The following is a 21,202-nucleotide window of genomic DNA, read 5'->3' as shown; positions in this document are numbered from 1 at the left end:
GCTTAGTGTCTTTAAGCAATTGCCTTAAAAATCCTTTGGCATACAACCTTTGTCTGTTTGGCTGTGAGAGGACTCAACGTTTTCTTCAATGTTTCCCATCCTGCAGGTGGAGCACTTTGGAAAGTTTGGGGTCATTTACTACGACATAAACCAGATCATCACCACAGCTGTTATGACGCTGAGTAAGCATTTTGACACCCACGGTCGCATCAAGGAGGTCCAGTATGAGATTTTCCGTTCACTCATGTACTGGATGACAGTGCAGTACGACAGCATGGGAAGGGTAGTGAAGAGAGAGCTCAAAATTGGGCCCTATGCCAACACCACTCAGTACCGGTATGATTATGATGGAGATGGACAGCTCAGTGGCGTCAAGGTGAATATTCTGTGAGGAGAAAATGGCATTTTAGGCTCTTATCTCTCACCTGTTATGAGCAAGTTGCAGTCTGTCACTGACTCCGACCTTGACTTTGTTGTTGTATTAGTCATGTAATTATTAATCTAACAGACACATAAAATCAGTGATATCATTCTTATATTTGATATTGTTTCATCCAGGTGAATGACTGGTCTACCTGGCGCTACAGCTATGACCTGAATGGTAACCTCCATCTGCTAAATCCTGGAAACAGTGCACGGATCTTGCCACTCCGCTATGATCTCAGAGATCGCATCACACGCCTGGGAGATGTCCAGTATCGCTTGGATGAAGATGGCTTCCTCAGCCAGCGTGGTTCAGACGTCTTTGACTATAACTCCAAAGGTCAGCTACTCAGGGCCTACAACCGAGGCCCCGGGGGCTGGAGTGTTGTTTATCACTATGACGGGCTGGGCCGCAGGGTGTCCACAAGAAACAGCATGGGACAGCACCTTCAGTTCTTTTATGCTGATCTAAACCACCCAACCAGGGTCACACACATTTTCAACCACTCCAGTTCAGACATCTCATCTCTCTACTATGACTTACAGGTAGACATGAGTGGACAGAGATGTGCCACTAATATCCTGTTCATAAATTTCAACATTTCAAACAGATTGAAAACTTGCTGAATGTCTTTAGAGTAGTACAGCTGCAGCTTATGGCAAGTTTCTGACAATTCTCTGTCTCGTGATCAGGGACATTTGTTTGCCATGGAGGTGAGCAGTGGAGAGGAATACTACATAGCTTCTGATAACACTGGCACACCACTGGCAGTCTTCAGCAGCAATGGACAGATGATCAAACAGGTAAAACAAAACATGGTCTTGCTACAAAAATTTGCAAAAGCAATAAGGCATCTGCATAAGAACTTGGTTCTTACCTGCCCAAAGTATCCTTGTGCAAAGCACTAAATCATTACCAGGTCCAGTGACACTGTATGATCTTTTCATCAGAGGAAAAACCTATAATACCGAAAGCAAACTTAATATGTTTGTTGAATCCAGGTGCAGTATACAGCCTACGGAGAGGTGTACCTCGACTCTAACCCAGAATTCCAGCTTGTTGTGGGTTTCCACGGTGGTCTCTACGACCCTTTGACGAAACTGGTCCACTTTACCCAGCGGGATTACGATGTCCTGGCTGGACGCTGGACCTCACCCGACTACAACATCTGGCCCAAGATAGGGAAGGATCCCTCTCCGTTTAATCTGTTCATGTTCAAAAACAACAACCCCCTCAGTGACATGCTGGATGTCAAGAACTATGTCACAGGTAAAAGATAAATATGTACTGTATTAATATGGTAAAAGCTGTAAAGGTTGATGTATGAATATCTTTGTGTATAAAATGGGCATTAAAAGTTGTCTATTCTCTGCACACTAAAACTGGATACAAATAACAGCGTTTATACAAAAATCCACACTAGAGCATGAACCAAGCTGCAGATTTCTACACAAACCTACATGAGCCTGAAAGTAAAGTGGTAGAACACAAACCAAAGACTGGACAAGCACATCCTTTTTTATTTTTTTACATCTGAACCTAACCCAAGCCTGAGCTGTTTTGTTTTGTTTTTCTAGTATGGCCCTCGTGTGAATATTTGAGTAGTTGTCATGCACTGAACCAGCAGTAACATTTAGTTTTTAATAGCTGTACTAATAGTTCTACTGAAGAAGACACAAGAATTATTGTTGTCTGTTTTATAGTTCTCATCATTATTTATGCGCTTACACTTTACATAGCCTAACTTACGTGACCAAACCCAGACATGATTTCTACATTTCTACGGACTCTGTACCCAGGTACTGACGGGTTATGTCAGTTTAGGTATGCACCTTTTAATTTACACGGGTAAAGCTTAGATTTAGGGTTCAGGAGTCAGACATTATGGGCAGCATAGATGGATAGTTGTGCAAGTAACAATATGCTACATACAGCACAGTAGCTGATAGGTTTGCTTAACACAAGATGAGTCAGAGAACCGAACACAGTTTTAGTTTTTTATTTAACAAAAACATGTATTTGCCACCTAGTTTTACTTTGTCATTCAGCAATGTAATTCCTCTTCTGCCTGCTGTTGTAGATGTGAAGAGCTGGCTGGTGATGTTTGGTTTTCAGCTCAGTAACATAATCCCAGGGTTCCCTCGACACTCGCTCTACTTTGTGGAGCCACCGTACGAGCTGCAGGCCACCCAGCACTGTGAGAACGGACAGGTACTAACTGCTGTGCAGGAAATATGGCCGACATCTTAACTCAATCCAATAGCCAACCTATCACAGTGATTTAGCTTTTGTCAAATTTATTTTAAACTAAAACTTCTTTCAACTTTTCCATGTAGCTCATCACTGGTGTGCAACAGGCAGCAGAGCGTCACAACCAGGCTTTCATGGCCCTCGAAGGTCGTCTCCTCAACAAGGAACGTCGTAGACGAAAAGACAAGCCAGGTCACTGGTTTGGCACCAGCACCCCAATAATAGGTCGAGGAGTAATGCTGGCATTGAAGGAAGGCAGAGTGGTGGCTGGTGTGTCAGCTTTGGCCAGTGATGACAGCCGCAAAGTGGCTCTTGTTCTCAATGGCGCCCAGTACCTCGAAGGCACCCATTACACCCAGGACGGGAAAGATTGTCACTACTTTGTGAAAGTAGGATCTGCTGATAGTGACCTGTTAGCCCTTGGGCTTACAAATGGACGTAAGTCACTGGAGAGCGGTATCAATGTGACGGTGAGTGGCCGGTCAAGGAGAGGAGTGACTGTGGAGTTTGCAGTCCCATCATTAGTACTGAGTGTTCGGTACGGGCTGGCTTCAGACGTGGTGGATGAAGAGAAGGTAAGACTGTTGGAGCTGGCCAGGCAGAGAGCCCTGGCCGGGGCCTGGGCCAAAGAACAACAGAGGGCCAGGGATGGGAAGGGAGGCAGTCGCCTCTGGACGGAGGGGGAGCGACAGCAGCTCCTAACAACAGGTAGAGTACAGGGCTACGATGGCTACTATGTACTCCCTGTGGAGCAGTACCCAGAACTGGCTGACAGCAGCAACAATGTCCAGTTCCTCAGACAGAATGAGATGGGCAAGAGGTAACAGCCCACCTGAACTTATTTGAAAGGTAGACTGTTGCCATTCCCCCACTTTAACATCTCTAAACCTTTTTCCTACCCAACCCTCCTCCTCTCAAAACCCACGGAGAAATAACCAACAAATGGCGTTGCTCATGGAACGCTGCAGGGACTTTTGAAAAGAATGACTTATCAGAAAACATATTATTGTTAATTTTACTGCCACAGGCAAAAAATTTAAAAGTTTAGTCAAACGGTTCTTTTTGAAAAAAAAAAAAAAAAAAACCTTTGAATAACTGAAAAAGCACTGAAGAACTTTGAGAACTGTTGCTTAATGAATAAGAAAATTCCCCTTTTTAAAAAAGATGATGATATTTTCGCCCATATTTTTTGGGTCACACTGAGAGCCGCTACAACGGCTATTGAACACACAGAGGAGTTGTACTGTGCTGGCATCTGCAGTGAAGGCTTGTCTGTCTCTAAAAGACACTGAAGGCAAAGGGACCAAAGTGGAGACAAAGCCGCTTCGGAGAGCAGCCGTTACAACTCAACACATCAACAGAGGACATCATAAAACAGCGACAGACAAGGCATGGTCGAAGGTCGTTCAATACTATAAGTCGTCCCCCTGTCTCAGGCCTCCCATCGTCCACCACGGACCAGTCCTCTGCTGCCTAGGCAGCACACATCTAACCAAGCAACAACCAAGCTAATGGCATCCTTGAACAAATTCAAGCTCTTAATGGACAAGAGAATAAACTTTTTAAAAAAGCAAAGTCAAAAAAACTGATGGCTATATTTGTGGACAGTGGTATCACACAGCATTGTTTATTTTGAAATGGGGCGAAGAATCATATTACTACATATGTGTCCGACTTACACTAAATTTCAGGATGTTGCGTATACTGTAGATGCCGTAGTTTTGTACGTTTCAGTCGCGGTAGAATTGTGAGACTTTCACCAAGGCACTTCTGTACAGAACGATCAAACACATCACTCACAGAGTTCGGAAAACATTGTTAAGTTAGTATTTATTTTATTTTATTCCTTTTTTAATTTATTTATTCTTAGTACTATATGACAATCATGAATGAGTCACCAGTTCTATTCAAAATGAACATTAATGGATGCGTTTATTTTCTTTTGTAAAATATGTACGAATGTTCATTTTGTTTTTTGTATTCATTTTAGTTTGCTGCCAGGGCAAATAATAGTCACTCTCAAAAAGAATAATTTATGTAATAAAGTGTTTTAAAAAAAATGGTTTATACTTTAAATAAAGTCTTTAAAACTGTGAAATCTGTTTTTTGAAATATATTTCGATGTACAGTGTATAGACCTACCTTTATGCAGCACAGTAGAATATTGTTCAGAATATCAAGTTTTATATTTCTAAGAGGAAGTGGCTTGTAATGTGCAAAATCTTTAGCTGGTCTTACTACTCTAGAGTTTTGTGGCACTCTAATACTCCATATCTACAATATCAATGCCCAGTTTGTTGTTTTTGACTGTTTTTTGTTTGGAAGCAGATATTTCTGTCCTAGATCCCAACAGCAGTAGCAGTAATGGATTCCTCTCACTGTGAAGAGACTCGTGCTGGATGTCATAATGTACCAAATCAGTATTATCAAAGGATGATTCTTATACATTCACTGAAACGAGACTCTTCTGAGAACCTTATCAATAAAACATAATTGTTTACTTCAACTGAGCAACGTGTACTTCACTTTCATCTTATTTTGTGCTTAAAGACTATTGATGTTCTTTTGATGGTTTTAAAAATTCCATCAGACTCGAATAGCATACATTCACATTAGCCGCACTTCAAAGCAGTGTTTGAAGTCTTGTTGGTGCACTGCCTACCGTGATTCAAACAGGCAGTTTTCTTTCATTGTTCATCATGCACCAGCTATTCTAATAAAGTACATTTGTCTTGCTGATATTCTTATTGGTAATAAATTATCACATGAATAACACACTTATCTTATTGGAATGCCAGTAAACAAACACACATAACTACACTTTTCTTCAAGTCGGACACATACAGGGGCCAATAACTTTGACCCCGGTTGTTCTAATGTTGTTTTGAGCGGCCAGTAAAATCACTCCTGTTGAATCCAAATGCCTACATATAATTGGTGTTTTCTGGGGTAATTTACTTGATTCTACTGATTTTTGAGATTCCTTATTCCCTTTTGGCAGTGGTAGCATGTGGATAAATCCTTTTGTGTTGACAATAGATAAAACACAGTATAATGTCAAAGAAGTCCTTTCTGATCACTTGTGTTTAAGCCACAGAGACAGTGTGTCGTGTCATGGCAGGAAATGCAAAGTTATAGCTAATAACATAAAAGAGGCCATCTTATGTATACATTTGGGCTTTTATTTTTTTCAGGGACTATTAAAATAAGATTGTATGATTTTTAATTGTTAAAAGGTGATTATTCATTATTTAATGGCTCTTTAAGCAACAGATAATTTGGTCATGTCAGTGAAATGCTGTGTTGCAGCTCCTCTGCTTGTTTGGTGGGCATGGGAAATCAAAATGGTCATGTCATACTGTCGGTCATGTAGAAACCAATAGGGCAGAGTAAAACCTTGGCTTTTCAGTTACAGTGAGCATGCAAACGCACATTAACCACGAGCTTTCGACCTTTGACTATGTGTGTTTGATATTGACATCCAGCCTTACAGAAGTATTTATATTCCACCAGAGCACTAAAAGCACAATACGACCTTATTTTGAGCGCATGCCATTAAAATGAGCTGGTTGCAGGCTCCTGATATTTTGCATGCTGGATCACTGATAAGGCCTATTGAGACCATATCACTAAAAACTTTATGTCATTTGTCACAGGAAACAGCTATTCCTTCAGAAGCTGTAGAGAACAAAAGCCAAGCCATCCATCTAAATGCTAATGTTGGCATCTCTATTGAATTTGTAACCCATGCATCAAATGATCTTAATAACGCTGCTGTTGTGTCCCACTGGTTATTAGAAATCAGCTATTAGAAGCAAAGCTGGCAATATTACACTATTTATTGCAAGTAAAAGTACTGTATTCAGGGTTTGTTTTCGTACGGAAATTTGCAATAAATAGTAGCCATTAAGCAGAATCTGAAAGGAGTAGCTGGTTGAGGTGAGTTTAACTTTAGTCATTTCAGTAATTGCAGTAATAGTAGTTTAATTTAAAAAATTGATATAATTTCTAAACCATTTTTGTTTGTATAGTAAGTATAATTTGAAAAGTTACTGCTTATTTTACCTTTCAGATAATTATAGTACCCTAAAAAGTAAAAGTCTGTATGTCCCCCTGAATTGCGTAACAACATTATTTTGTATAAATGTGTCTGTGCAGTACTTTACTCTTAGTTATTGCAGCTTCTCATTTTGTGAACAGAAATTGTTGATTCATTATGCAGGAAGTTTGCAACATCCTGAACTTAGAGTGTTGCAAATATCTGAATAGACCAAGTCATGACCAGCACCTACTCATCTAAACCTCCTAAGCACTTACACAGGACAGGCGGTGTATTGTTGTGATCTTCACAAAAGGCCAAATTTCACAATATAGCCAGATTTCTACTCCTCCCACTCCCCCTGGGCCTCAGTTCCAGGTCCAGCTTGCTCCAACACTAAACATGCACACAAAGTACCAGCTACAGAGACGTGACAGTAACCAAAATGGCAGGAACAAAGCGCTTTGTTGCTGCCTTGGTGGAACATTTGACACCAGTGGTATCATTTGCCTTATTGGACGTCCTTCAACCTCTGGGTTTCGGTCTAAACCTTGCATTTCCCAGTAAGGCTGTTGGGCTCAGCCACACCTGTTCATCAAATAGCTCGCTAGGATTGTTAGTAATGCTGCTTCTGAAAGATCAGGAGTTCTACGTTAACTGGACCAGTATGGCAATTCAGAACCTGAACAAAACAATGTCTTTCAAACATATTATCATGTCACACGAGTCTGCAAATAAGCTATTTCAGAGAGCAACTGTATTTGTAGGTTTGTCGTGTGCCCGCAGAGCTCACTGGCCCCAACTTGCCAGCTTGCTTGTGAATTTCTACAACAGCACTTTACAGTTGAAACACCAGTTCACTATATAATTCACTGTACTATCCCCTTTAAGTAACAGGCTGTAATCTGAAGTGTTATCGCTTCTTTATTAGCTGCAATGGACTTTACACCGTGTTTCATATGTTCATTTTCTGACGTATGCACCTATTAATAAAATGAACAGTTAAATGTTTGTTTTGTCATGTTTGAAAAAACATGACCTAAACTAAACAAAACCCTTCTCCAGCACCTACTGATAATCCACTTCAGTGTCCTAGTGCATATGTGCCTATGTCTTTTACTGTCACCTTTGGACAATTACCTTATTCTTGGAAACTGTAGATTTATTCTCAGATTATTTCCCCTTTATTCTAGGAACATTCCGGCCTTATTCTCAGAGGAAAAGGCTATTCTGGGTTTATTGTCAAAAATTGTAAATTTTCTCCAATGCTATTCTTTTAAATTTTATTCTTTATTTTCGCAATGTGGCACAAATTTCTGCTGTATGTCTCAGTCTCCACAGACTGTTTCTAATGTATATCAGCCCCTGTCCGTCTGTAAAACAGCAGCCAGTCCCATTTTTTCCTTTTTCTCACAGCAGCCAGATGTTCTGTTACCAATAAGTAAAAATAAAATAATTTGTTTTTAAAAGAGACTATAGCTTGTGCAACTAAAGGTAGTAGTTCACACTACCTCCAGATACTTTGGTTACAGTACATAAGCAGGTTGTTTTGTAAAATCAGAAATAACTTTATGATGGTAGGGACTCTTGTACAGGCATCTGGACTGATGCCTTTAAAACCATTGCAACGAGTCCCATGGCTAGAGTATTACTATGCTATTATTTAACAATTATACCATTTTGAGGTGTCTTTTTTACCAGATATCATTACTAGTCTTTTACATCTTCTATTGTGACGGATTGTACTTTCCACACCCACATTCTGACAGTTTCTGTAAGTGAGTACATCGCTGTGTTTTGGGAATTCTAACATTAGTTCTAACACGCCATCTCTGTATCTCCTCAAAACAAACGCTTCGCTTGGCTCTGTAGGTCATTTCTGTTGAAACTGCAAAGGCAAATATAAAATTTGTATGTTTACAGTTTGGATAGTTTATACATAAATATAAATGAATCCAAAGTTAGGTTACAGTGATATTAATAGCCGTATTTATCTGAGGAAAATGTCAACGAAACCTATAACCTGCCCTGCAGCGGCTCAGTAGTTGGTGCACTGCTCTTGATTTACAGTCGTGCATCAGCTCTGAGTATTATCTCATTACAGATACCACTAACATTGTCATCCTTGTTTCATTGTCAGTCCTTAGTGGTCTAGGCAACTTTGACTGATAATATGTCACTGCACTGCCATACCACTCCCCAGGGGCAGGAAGCCAATGCTTATTTAATAAAAAAAAGTTTTATATACATGAGTGGAACATAGAGTAGACTAAACCTAAAATTATCTGTGCCACTAATAAGCATAACCAAACCCGACCAAACCCTAACCACGGCCAGTACTACTGGAAATACTACCTGATCGGGAGAGAGTATGACACAAGAATTAACATAAGTCATAAAATAAGAACCTAAGAATGGGGCACTAGCCTACAAGAGGGTGCCTAAATAATGGCAATGAATGTAGCTTATTAGCTCATACACCGAAATAAATATGAATGTTTCTTGTTTTTAGTAATAGAAATTACCTGTTCCATACACATCTAGATTTTTGGGCCCAAAGAGCCCAGGAAAACATGCCATGCCAGGTTACTTCCTGTTAGCTTTAATAAATTTATTCACCATTTTATAGCAGCTCCCTTTTTACTGTGTCTGGTAAAATGTTTTTTGGGCGTTTGGTGTTAACGCAGTTTAGAGTCACCATTAAAGTCGAACTTACAATTATTCAGCCCCCCATTGAAAATTAAGTGTATTTGCAAAAATTACAAACTGAAACAATAAACAGGTCAAACAAGTAAATTTTAAGTAGCTTAACACAACTAATATTACAAGTGGTTTCTTCAAAGTCAACAAAAAAACACAACTTTTAACTAGGTGTCCTTGAGATAGATCACATCAAATACCTCTGGCTCTGGGATTGTTGAATGTCTGATTTGTTGGAAATGTGCCTAATGTACTGCCTTTCACAAACAAGGAAACATTTCAATGCCAGAACTCCAAGATATATACTAATACTGATCCAAAAGAACAAGGAAAGTCAGCTCCTACATGCTCAAAATCATATAAATAAGAAAAAGAAGTTTTGGGATTCAATAACCATAAGTTGGTTGTGAATAGTAATGTTATGTTGCAGTGGAAAATAATGCAATACACTCTCTTGTTCCCTAAATTTGTTTTTCGTAATCTTGGCTGTCAATAATGTTCATTTCTTTTGGGTTTCTGTTCAGGCTTACAGTAACACTTTTCAGCTTCCTGCACACACGAATGGTAAGAAACTAATAAATGATTAAATAACCCTACAGTTACCAAATCATATTTAGCTTAGTTGATCAACTTCGTACAGTTAAGAGGGTCAATTTGCAAAGGGTTTGTAAACTGAAAAATTTAATCACTATTTATAGCTGCTCATTTTACAATGGTTCTCTATGTCTATAGATTTTGGGCCAATGTGCAAGTTGCAATACTGCCACCGGTCACTATGCTAAGATTACTTCACTGCCCAGAACTGATGCTGGGACCCTGCTCTGAGAGAAGGTGAAAGACTGAAAACAAGGCTTAACCTTTGTGGATGGTGTTGGCTCAGGCGTGTAAAGTTTACTTTTCGAGGAGAGTGGCATAAAGAGACATGGGCTGAAATGGAGAGTCAAATGTGTCTTAAAAGAATTGTCAAGTCAAAAGAATTGTTAAAGTTAAGAGAAAAAATTACTGCCTTTCACAAACAAGGAAACATTTCAATGCCAGAACTCCAAGATATATACTAATACTGATCCAAAAGAACAAGGAAAGTCAGCTCCTACATGCTCAAAATCATATAAATAAGAAAAAGAAGTTTTGGGATTCGGCTGTGTTGACCAATGAAACAAAACTGGTACTTTTTAGGTCTATGGATTAGCAATATGTCTGGAGGAAGAAGAATCAAGCATGCACTGTAAAAAACACCCTGCCTACAGTAAAGCATGGTGTTAGCTCGGTGATGTTAGGGGCTGGGGCATCACCAGACAATGATCCCAAGCACATCTCAGATTGAAAAATCTCTGATGGAATTTGGAGATGACAGTTGCAGCACAAAGAACCCAACTCGAGGCGATTGTCCACGACGAATGACCTACAATTCCTCAGGAACCCTGCCAGAAGCTGGCATCTCATTTTCAGCTGGTCATGACAACAAAAGGTTGCTCTACAAAGGGCTGAAGACACTTGTCAAGAAGGGGTTCGATAATTTTGAGACGGTAGTAGTCATTAAGCCACATTTTCTGTTGACTTTAGAGGAATCACTTGTAATATTAGATTTGTTGAGCTACTTAAATAGTTTGATTTGTCCATTGCAAACAACTGAAGTTTTGTAAATCTTGCCAATACGTCTAAGTTGCTGTGGGAATTGATTGTGAATGTAACAGTACATTAAAATTGCAGCCTGGCACTGTTCCAGGAGCTTACATAAGTTGGTTGTGAATAGTAATGTTATGTTGCAGTGGAAAATAATGCAATACACTCTCTTGTTCCCTAAATTTGTTTTTCGTAATCTTGGCTGTCAATAATGTTCATTTCTTTTGGGTTTCTGTTCAGGCTTACAGTAACACTTTTCAGCTTCCTGCACACACGAATGGTAAGAAACTAATAAATGATTAAATAACCCTACAGTTACCAAATCATATTTAGCTTAGTTGATCAACTTCGTACAGTTAAGAGGGTCAATTTGCAAAGGGTTTGTAAACTGAAAAATTTAATCACTATTTATAGCTGCTCATTTTACAATGGTTCTCTATGTCTATAGATTTTGGGCCAATGTGCAAGTTGCAATACTGCCACCGGTCACTATGCTAAGATTACTTCACTGCCCAGAACTGATGCTGGGACCCTGCTCTGAGAGAAGGTGAAAGACTGAAAACAAGGCTTAACCTTTGTGGATGGTGTTGGCTCAGGCGTGTAAAGTTTACTTTTCGAGGAGAGTGGCATAAAGAGACATGGGCTGAAATGGAGAGTCAAATGAATTAACATATTCTAGGAAGCATTGACCTGAAAATAAACATAATATAGTATGGTCCCGTTTATCCTCACACACATCATTTAAACACATAAACTGGGTCAATTTCCCCCAAAAAACACAAATTACAAAGGCTTTCATTTCATGAGAATAAATTATTTTAATTCACAATTCTCAACTAAAGCAAAAAGGAATTCAGCAGGTCATTTTGTGTTAAGCAATCACAGTTATTTTCATATTTTCAGTTTCAACTCCAAGTTATAAAATTAAAATATATGCAAAGAATTTTCAAATCAGGATCATGATGAAAAAAAATGTGGCCATTGAATTCTAAGAGTAATCAACCATAAATCTGCCATCTTTAAAAATGTATTCCATTAATTGTCATATGATTCCCACCTGAAGACTGACATCTGCAAAAACAGCTTGTGTGCAAATGAAAGGGATACATTTCAAGCATCAGCTTCTTAAGAGCACCCTGTGGATCATTAACAAACAGGGTCTTATTGGCTTTTGGGTTAAGGAGGGAAGCCAGGATTTGGGGCAGTCCTGGGGCATAGGATGTAGCATAGCGTAAAGGGGGTTTTAGAGGACTGGAGATGGTTGAAAGGGCAGGCAGGAATAGTATCTTGCAGAGGTAATCATCATAAAGTGCCAAAGAGTATCACACTAGATGAGCCTGAGATCCAAGTGTACTACATATGTGTGTGTTTTTGTGAGTGTGTCCGTATGCGTTTTTGTGTATCCATTTTGCCTGCGTGTTGGTGTGTGTCTGTGTGTGTGTGCTGCTTAGTGTATTTAGGTGTGTGATTACAGTGAAGAGCCTGAGAATCAGGTTATGTTTAGAAGCTCAGTTACAAGGTGCTACAGAGTAGCTGCTGAACAGGGTCAGTACGACAGTCCGTGCTGAGGGTATAACATTAAGGAAGAGCTAAGTGGCTCTGGGAAGAGACTTCCACATGAGATCAAGGCTTTTTTTATAGACGAGCAAAACACTTGTAGAGGGACAGGAGGGGGGGGGGCTGTAAGGGAGTGCAAAGTGTAAGGCAAACTAGGGAGAAGGTGATGGGGTTCGGGACACATAAATGGGGTCAAGGAGGTAATGGGGTGACAGCTGGGGAATAATGTTATGTCAGCATGTCCCAGAGACAGCAGCAACACAGAGCTGTCCAGCAGGCTGTCAGGCATGTGTCTCCTGTGTTGTCCCGCCTTCGGTCCTCCACCACATACACTGCAGGAAAAGAAAAAGAGAAAAAAATGTTCAGGACGAATAAAGAAAAGCTGACAGGGTGATTCGGAAAAAATGCAAAATATGGCTGCTTGGATTTTCCCAAAATTACATTCATCCTAGGAGGCACCGATTCTCGCTAAGGCCATAGCAGCAGTGTTACAAATAAGCAATATTAGCACAATTTTGAGTTATCATTGAGCAGATGAAATGAGAGCTTTCGGTACTACACATGGTGTTAGGGCGTTTCCCTTTACTCCACAAGTACAGCAAGTGGATTTACTGCACCTTCAATCAATACATCTAAATTAGTCATGTGAAAGGATTGTGTGTCGATACGTAAGGATCCATTCCAGACTAACAAGTCAAAGAACAGACGTGAGTGAAGCATGATACACCATACATGTTCTCTTACTTGTCTTTGTGATTAAGCATCAGTGTGGGAAAATACAATGGTCCTGCTTTTACCAGCCAGGTGCAGTGACTTATTGACAAATGTGACTGTGTATCCAAAGTAGAAAAATAGATAAAGTGAAGCTAGCCAACCACTTATTATACTGAACTCTGATAACAATATGACAAAGAACTAGTTAATGGTTGACCAATATTTGATAATGAACATTTCTATCAAAGTGACTCACAGCAGGAGTGCAGATAGCAAACACTCTCCTTTGATGCACCAGTACAGGGCTAATCTAAGTTAATTCCAGGAGCAATAAAACTATATACTTACTTTAACACTGTGCTGCCCTTGACATGTTCCCGCTGCATATTCGTTTTCAGTATTTTAGAATATACTTTGTGCTTCACAGTTTGTTCGACAGTTTATTCAGGATGTTCAGTTGTGAGGTGCTACTGCATTAACACACTTTTGATCTTAACCGCATCCTAATTGCTTACTCTGCATGTAAACCGTTTTAGCATTTTACAGTCCCAGAAACTGTGGAAAACGAATAACACAGTTGTCTTACAAAAGTTTGTGAAACTAAAGCAGAGTGAAAAAAAGATGATAAATCTTGGTAATCATCCTGCCACATTCCTTTATTTCACATCTGTGGTGACAAATTTTGATTTGAACAATGCAAACATTTTCAAATTTCAAATTATGTGAGGTACATGCTGACTAATAACAACCCTTCCCTCTAAAAAATATTTCCAACATGAATATTATTAGGTGTAAACGGCATATTTGTATAAATTACTCTCAATATAATTACTCTTTATTCCAGATTTCCCATAGATTCTTTATGGTGAGTGGGTCTGTCACAAAGTGAAAGAGTCTAGTTTGAGAAGTCCCAGATAATGAAGAGGGCACAGCTCAAAGCTACTGCACTAAACAAAACATGATAACAGCTTTAAATATTAACAGAAATAAACATGATCAAAGCAGAACTTGGCCATTACTGGTGAGCTCGTAACTATGCTTCCTAGAGGTATTGCTATCTTGAGTGCTCTCATCTATTCATTGACCCTTGCCTTGCAGTTAATAGCAGCCTATCAAGACCCTCTTGGTTCTCATATCATCTGTTGTTTTCCAACCATCTGTTGTTTTCTGTTCTGATGCTGTTTTGAATACGTCATATCCATTACAACTCACCTGTGTTTTTGGGAGCTTCCCCATACACAGGCCCAGGAGGTGGCCCTCCCTGCCAGCCATACTGTGGTTGTCCAGCGTACCCATAAGGTGGCTGTCCTGGGCCTGGATAAGAACCTCCCGGGCCCATTGGTCCTGGAGGGTAGCTAGAGTATCCTGGATTAGGTTGCTCCATGTTCACAGGGTATCCCTGTTGAGGGTAACCCTGAGGTGGGTAGCCTTGTGGAGGTGGGCCCTGGATTGGGTGACCTGGGGCACTGGGAACATTTCCCGGGTATGGAGGGGGCTGCTCAAAATTCATCTCTGGGTCAAATATTCACCTGAAGCAGAAGAAAACAGGAGTAAATCAATCTATTAGTCTGTGGACATATTGAAGACCAATAGAAAACATGTGTACTTCTCAATGCTAGTACAAATCTAGTATTATGTCAATGTGGTGAATACACTATACACAACACAACACAAAGCCTACAAGGTTGAAGTCATCTCAAAATATAAAGTAATATGTAGACAAAAACATTTGATCATTAATTATTCAGCATGTGCTGTATATTATTACTATATTATAACAACAATGTCTTGTACTGCAGTGAGGGCTACTGTGAAGCTTATACAACAATTCAGCATCATTGTTTTTGGTTCTTTTTCTATTTATAGACATGATCTGCTAATAATTCTGTTTTGAATAAACAGACAAATAAGATCAGTATGTGGTATGGACTGTGTAAATGTTTGTGTGTGCCTGTGTGTGTGTTTGTATATGTAATTCAGCCTCTAGAGTCGCATTAAGCTATAGATTCCCCTGAGTCCTGATATAAGTGCACAACATTGTTCGAGTGGCACAAAAATGATGCAACCACTTCCTAGAAGAGAAAGAAAAACACAGCATATAAACCCATTTCCTGCCGTTTCATGCTTTATCATAACATCACAAAACATCATTGCCCCTGTAGCTACAAAGGACGGACAAATGCTCCATATTATTTTATAGTTTGCTTAGGGTGTCCAATCACATCTCACGTCAGCCATACCAAAGATTAGCACTATTTATCTTACAGTTCACAAACATCATTTACAAATGGAAAAGGCTGCTTAAACGTGTACAAAGAGAGGTTAATCAAATGAACCATGGGAAAGAGAGAGGGATTCACAACCCTGTACTGGTTGTCGCTTACAACTTCCTTTTGCTCCTTACTCAGAAACACACAAATGTGACATGTCATATTAGCAAGTTCACACGCTCATATTGTATTTCTGTGATTTGTTAAACTAACAGAGGAAAGAGAATTTGGGAAACCAATGACTTTGTAGTTGCCTATCAAAAAAAGGGTTTTCTCTTTTCGCCACTATGAAATATGTACAAGCTCTTTATATAAGTACATTGTATGCACACCTGAATGTGCTCTTAAAGCTTCTGACAGATGGCAAGGTGTCTGTAACTATGGTTACTGTACTCCATGAGGAACAGCATTATCCTGATGATTTGATTTTATTGTACCATGAGGCATCAAAGAGTAGTGAAAATGACACAAATGTCAGACTTCTCTTTGTCTTTATTAACAAAGAGCTTTCAGTGAGTATCAGATCATTGTTCCACCTCGAGTCATTTGTTGAATTTGGGAGTGCTACACTACTGACTAAAGTCTGACAAAGGCCTTGTGTAGGGTAACCATGAAATCATTCATCTAAATACCAATAATAACCTCAAAGTTCACCTTCTAGTTCACCTTGTTTTTAATGTAGCCATAGAAATATCTATTAAAGTTCGTTATGAAGCCCCAATAAGAAGTGATTTGCAGGTCTTGTTTATGTTTAGAAACGAGACATGTTTATGATAATCTGCATGTCATTTGTTTTTCCCATGCTGGATTTCAAGAATAAGCGCATGAGCTCACACTATGTTTTCACAACAGTCATGGTGATAATATCATGTACAGACACAGTAACAAGCAGGGTGCACCTGAGATGGCTCATTAACTTCATCTGAACCTAGTTCTCTATCAAATCAGCTATTATAATAGCAGTATTTAACAATCTACAATAAAAAACCTGTTAACTGTGTTATTAACCTAAATGACAACAACATCAATGTAGGTTAAGACCCAAAAACTCCTTAACTAAATTATTGAAAATACAATTAGTAAAAACCCATCCACAACTGCTAGTTACAGCTGCTGTTAAGCTAATAAAAAGTGTCAGTGTTCTGGTTATAATACAAATTCAATAATCTGACGGTGGAAGGCACATGCATCCGATCTAAACAGGAGATGAGATGTAGGCCTACAGAAGGTTCAATGGGTCTATGATGACCATGTAACACATCCCTTATGTAGCCTAGTAGCCTGTGTTTCCTTTCTAAATTACATTACGTTGGACTTAATTAAGCAGAAACAAAACCACAAGCACAATTTCGAGTGCACAGGCGCAGACACACACACACGTGGCATGCACGCACACATACATTAACAGACACAACTGAGTCACGACTATGTACAAATTAAATTTGAGTTTGGCCTTTAGTTAGGCAAGTTTGTTATTAGATTAATATTAACCTAAAAACATTACTAGTTTATAAACGTTATGCCTTTAAGTTAGTAGCACTAATAACTTATAATGTTATATATCGGCGCCAGCACTGCGACATCAGGTGAGGTTGGCAACATAAATGATCATTTTAACGGTAATTTTAAAGAAATCTAAAAACCTACTAACGTGAGCCGAATGTAAGTGGACCCTGAAGGCCACACTGTAAATCTACCTCAGCACTGGTCGGTGTCCAAGCCCCCGAAATGTATGATGATTAGGCTCGTAAACACAAAACATGAGTTATGGATGAATTTCAAACACTTACCTAGGAAAGAATAATATCCCCGTCTACTGTAAATAGCAGCAATGTCTCTATATGTAAAGAAAACAGCTCTATCTTCGGTTTTTAATAGTTTTTTTCCGCAACGAACGACCCTGTCGTCTTGTCAAAGCCAGTGCGTAGTGTGCAATGTGACGTCATTTGAAGGGAACAGCACAGGGGGACAGCACAGCACTAGATTGGGTGCTGCAACAACCGCTGCTCACAGCGGCCAATCCAAAGCCAGAGCGATAGTCAGGTGTGCGTCAGGAAAAAGCAATGACTTTTGATCATTTGACTAGGGGAAACAAAAAATAAAAACGCCCTACATCTCCAAGTCGGTGAAGAAATAAAAACGAGAAGAGGAAGAAGCCAAGATGGGGTGACTGATACGTGTGAATCATTAATTAGTGACCTAGTTGGTGTCGTTCTTGGAATTTGATTTTTGTTATGCTCATTGAAACATTGAATCTACATGCTAACATATTGTTCCTAGTTTAATAATGTTGTTGAATATTAACAAATAGCTAAAGATCTACATGATTTACCATATTTAAGACCTGTTTGGGTAAGGTGCACTACGGATTTCCTCCCAGCAGATGTCACACTCTTCCCACTATATTTTTTTCTTCGTCTTGATAGTGGCGGTTTAGGAGAACAACAGATGCAGTATTTGCTATGACGATGCTGATGGAGAAGTACAGAGGAGTTCATAGGGAGTTTTGTCTTCGTAGATTTAGAGAAAGCGTATGACAGGGTGCCAAAAGAGGAACTGTGATATTGTATGAGGAAGTCTGGAAAAGAGGTGACGAGGCAAGTGCAAGTAGGTTGGAAAGGGCGAAGGGTCAGGTGTGTTAAGTGATAAAAGAGTAACAGCGGGGATGAAAGGAAAGGTGTTCAAGATGGTGGTGAGACCAGCGATGTTGTTCGGCTTAGAGACGGCAGCACTGAAGAAAAGACAGGAGGCAGAGCTGGAGGTAGCAGATCTTAAGATGTTGAGGTTCTCTTTGGGAGTGATGAGGATGGACAGGATCAGGAATGAGGACATCAGAGGGACAGCTCATGTTAGATGTTTCAGAGATAAAGTCAGTGAGGTAGTTTGGAAAACCAAAGAGGAATTTTATGGTTTTAGTGAGAGAGGACGAAGTTAGTAGGTGTGAGAGAAGAGGATGCAGAGGACAGGGTTATATGGAGGCACATGATTCGCTGTAGCGACCCCTGAAAGGAAACAGCCCTAAGGAAAAGAAAAAAATGGTGGCAGGTTCTAGCACTATTAAAACCTGGCTTTGGGGCTTAGACTGTTCTTATGGTACTTGCCAGCATCTATGTTTAATTATTGTTCGACAGTTTAATTGTGGGCAACAATAATTAATGAAGAGCTTGTTTTTAAGAGAATGGAGATGACAGGGTAGGCACAATAAGCTTGGCTTCAACCTATACTGTTTCAATCTATGTGTACATTTCACTATTTGGAACTATTTTTGTGTTCTGTGTGCAAACAATCATATTGTTATTTTAGATCAAGACAAAAATCACTGACTTGACTGTTTATTACAAAGCAGCCTTTTTGTTAGTGGGTCCGCTCACATAGAGCTATGGTCACTGCACTCAAGTCAGCCGAGTGTCAGTGTCTTCACTGTTTTTAGATGTGCAATGACTAGACAGCATTACATTCCAACTTGGCTCTTCATCAGGTCACAATGTTATACGGATGTCATTTCCAATAGCCCCCAACCTATGTGATGTGCATATAGAGTGAAGTACACATGCCCCTCGGTATAAAAAGCCCCTATATTTACAATATTACTTGAGGAAAAGAACACAAGCATAACTACATTTACATTAAGTATCAGCATTTGTTACAATTACAATTGGTCTGTAAAAGACTCGGCCTGATTCCTGAAATGCATAAGCTGAAATAAATGTAATGTAATTTGAAGTGGGCATCTATGTACGTGCATGTACGAAAGGACACAAAAAAAAAATTCTATGTATGTGCATGTGGCCTGCTTCAGCCTCTGTCCCCTCCCAGTCATGATAGATGTAACCAAGCCGGGTTTATGTTTGAGTGTCTGTTTACATCGTCACCCTAGCAATTTAGCTTGTGCCTGTACCATCAGCTTCAACTAGAGCTGCAGACAAAAATAGAGCCTCTTTAAGCAGAACAATCTGCCCACCCCCTCTACGGGGAAACTGGAAGGGGAGCATGGGGAAAGGGAGGGACAAGGAGATGAGATGGGCAGTGGAGCTTGTTTACCAGGGGGTGGTGAAGTGAAGTTGGTAACAGTCGGACAAGGCTGAGGGTGTTTTAAAGAAAGGTTGAGAAAACAGCAAGTCAAATTGTGATGCTGTGGAATCATACTAAATGCTGTACTTTGTTGTTTTGCAACTTGCAACGATTGATACAATTTTCTACTGAAATGTGCACAATCAGATTTTATTATGACAGCACTATGGGAAGTCAGAAAATGCATTGCTTAAAATACGTCTTGCCTCACTGTTGTAAAACATTCTCAATATAAGCCCATTTTTTAAGTTAAATTATGTTACAAATTTAGTGCAGGTTTGACTGGAAAAAATGACCATGAGAATCACTGTACATGGTCCCATAAAGTACTTAGAGGACATCATTTTCTATTTGTACGCCAGCAAAATTACCTTGAAATAAAACAACCAAAAAGTGCTTTAAGATTAGACTGTCAGCATTTATTCAAGGGTTTTAATATAAGTCATTCAAGATTTACTTAAATTTTTGTCCCCCCCCCATTCGAACTACATGTTGGGGACACTAGATGAAGGTGAAGTTGAGTGGACAAGTTCTATCCAGTGTTGTATGTTAGTGCTCGTGCTCAAAAAGTGAACATGTTTACAAATGCTGTAGGAGTTATTCCTAAATATGAGGTAATAAATAATGAGTCTCCTGGCTGTAGGTCAGTTATTACTTTTAATGCAACGCAAAAGTGTTGTCATTCATATATGCAAGAGTGTGGGACTCTGAGATGGGCAGACTGACACATCAAAAACTTAACGACATAAGTAGCTTATCTTTTCTCCCCTGAATACTGCAGTGCAAATCCTGTTGCCATCAATACTAAACCAAATAGACTAATGTATGCCACATCTGTCTCAGTGCAATGCTCAGTAAGTCCACAATTGCATATCTGAGATAACTGTCTAGTCAGCCTGCCCCCAGCAGGTGTCACACCACACCCCAAAATTGCTGAGCAGTTTTGCTACTGTACATTTGACCTTTCGGGCAGCAGCTGTTCACATTTCTTGACTAGGCCTACTCCTACAGTCAGCCTCCCCAATCTACTGCTCAGTGCATGGAACAAGCAGGCACACTTAGCCCTGCCCAGTGTCAGAGGCTGAATACAGAGTGTACGTGGAACTGGAGAAATTAAGAGTATATAGCTGAACTCATTGTCGGCATGGTGCTCTGTGATAAGATAAAAGACAAAATAGCATAACGGTTGTTGCAATTCAGGGCAGCAGTGGTAAAATGTTTAGCCCTGCTGCCTCACAACTAGTAGGTCCTCAGCTTGAAGTCATCTGCTAGCTGCAGCCTCCCTTTGTAGAGTTTGCATATTCTCCATGTGCTTGCATGGATTTCCTCCCACAGTCTAAAGATAATAATGTTGGGCTAACCTGGGACTCCAAATTGCCCGTAAGTGCGAATGTGATTGTGAATGGTTGTCTGTCTGTGCTGGTCCTGAGACAGACTGATGACCCGTCATGACAACTGGAACAGTTCACATCATAGATACAAACAACCAAACTATTGTAAACATTGCTCAAAACAGAATTTGATCCAACTAAGAGGATCAAATACATGGATAGA

The 21,202-nt window shown here is 39.7% G+C and overlaps 2 protein-coding genes across 9 annotated transcripts in view; one reads left to right on the top strand and one right to left on the bottom strand.

Annotated features, from left to right (window-relative positions):
* Window positions 1–5,523, top strand: part of tenm2a (teneurin transmembrane protein 2a) — a 219,729-nt gene extending 214,206 nt beyond the window's left edge. For 3 of the 8 annotated variants that reach the window (XM_067517993.1, XM_067517990.1, XM_067517989.1), the window contains 6 exons: window positions 107–376; window positions 559–969; window positions 1,117–1,227; window positions 1,426–1,693; window positions 2,505–2,635; window positions 2,761–5,522. In XM_067517993.1, coding sequence (XP_067374094.1) covers window positions 107–376; window positions 559–969; window positions 1,117–1,227; window positions 1,426–1,693; window positions 2,505–2,635; window positions 2,761–3,498 — 1,929 coding nt within the window. In that variant the 3' untranslated portion in view covers window positions 3,499–5,522. Of the gene's footprint in view, window positions 1–106; window positions 377–558; window positions 970–1,116; window positions 1,228–1,425; window positions 1,694–2,504; window positions 2,636–2,760 lie in introns of all 8 variants that reach the window. The other 5 variants (XM_067517992.1, XM_067517988.1, XM_067517991.1 and 2 more) reach the window with 4 other exon arrangements.
* Window positions 5,524–9,490: 3,967 nt separating this feature from the next.
* On the bottom strand, window positions 9,491–17,528 carry LOC137133891 (cysteine-rich and transmembrane domain-containing protein 1-like). The gene is made up of 3 exons (XM_067517997.1): window positions 17,368–17,528; window positions 14,520–14,836; window positions 9,491–12,925 (listed from the first exon to the last, which is right to left on the bottom strand). Exons 2-3 carry the CDS (start codon window positions 14,815–14,817, stop codon window positions 12,822–12,824), a joined length of 402 nt encoding a protein of 133 aa, XP_067374098.1. The 5' UTR covers window positions 14,818–14,836; window positions 17,368–17,528; the 3' UTR covers window positions 9,491–12,821.
* Between the last annotated feature and the right edge of the window lie 3,674 nt (window positions 17,529–21,202).

Source organism: Channa argus, chromosome 10 (assembly GCF_033026475.1).
Source record: "Channa argus isolate prfri chromosome 10, Channa argus male v1.0, whole genome shotgun sequence".
NCBI classification, from domain to species: Eukaryota; Metazoa; Chordata; class Actinopteri; order Anabantiformes; family Channidae; genus Channa; species Channa argus.
Note: the sequence above shows the minus strand (reverse complement) of the source record. Positions and strands in the feature narration are given on the sequence as shown.

What these genes read in the sequence shown, in the direction of transcription:
- LOC137133891 (XM_067517997.1), bottom strand. Translation starts at nt 14,817, where the DNA reads ATGAATTTTGAGCAGCCCCCTCCATACCCGGGAAATGTTCCCAGTGCC. An exon ending in GGAAGCTCCCAAAAACACAG is followed by an intron (nt 12,926 to 14,519) that starts GTGAGTTGTAAT and finishes CTTTTCCTGCAG; the next exon opens with TGTATGTGGTGGAGGACCGA.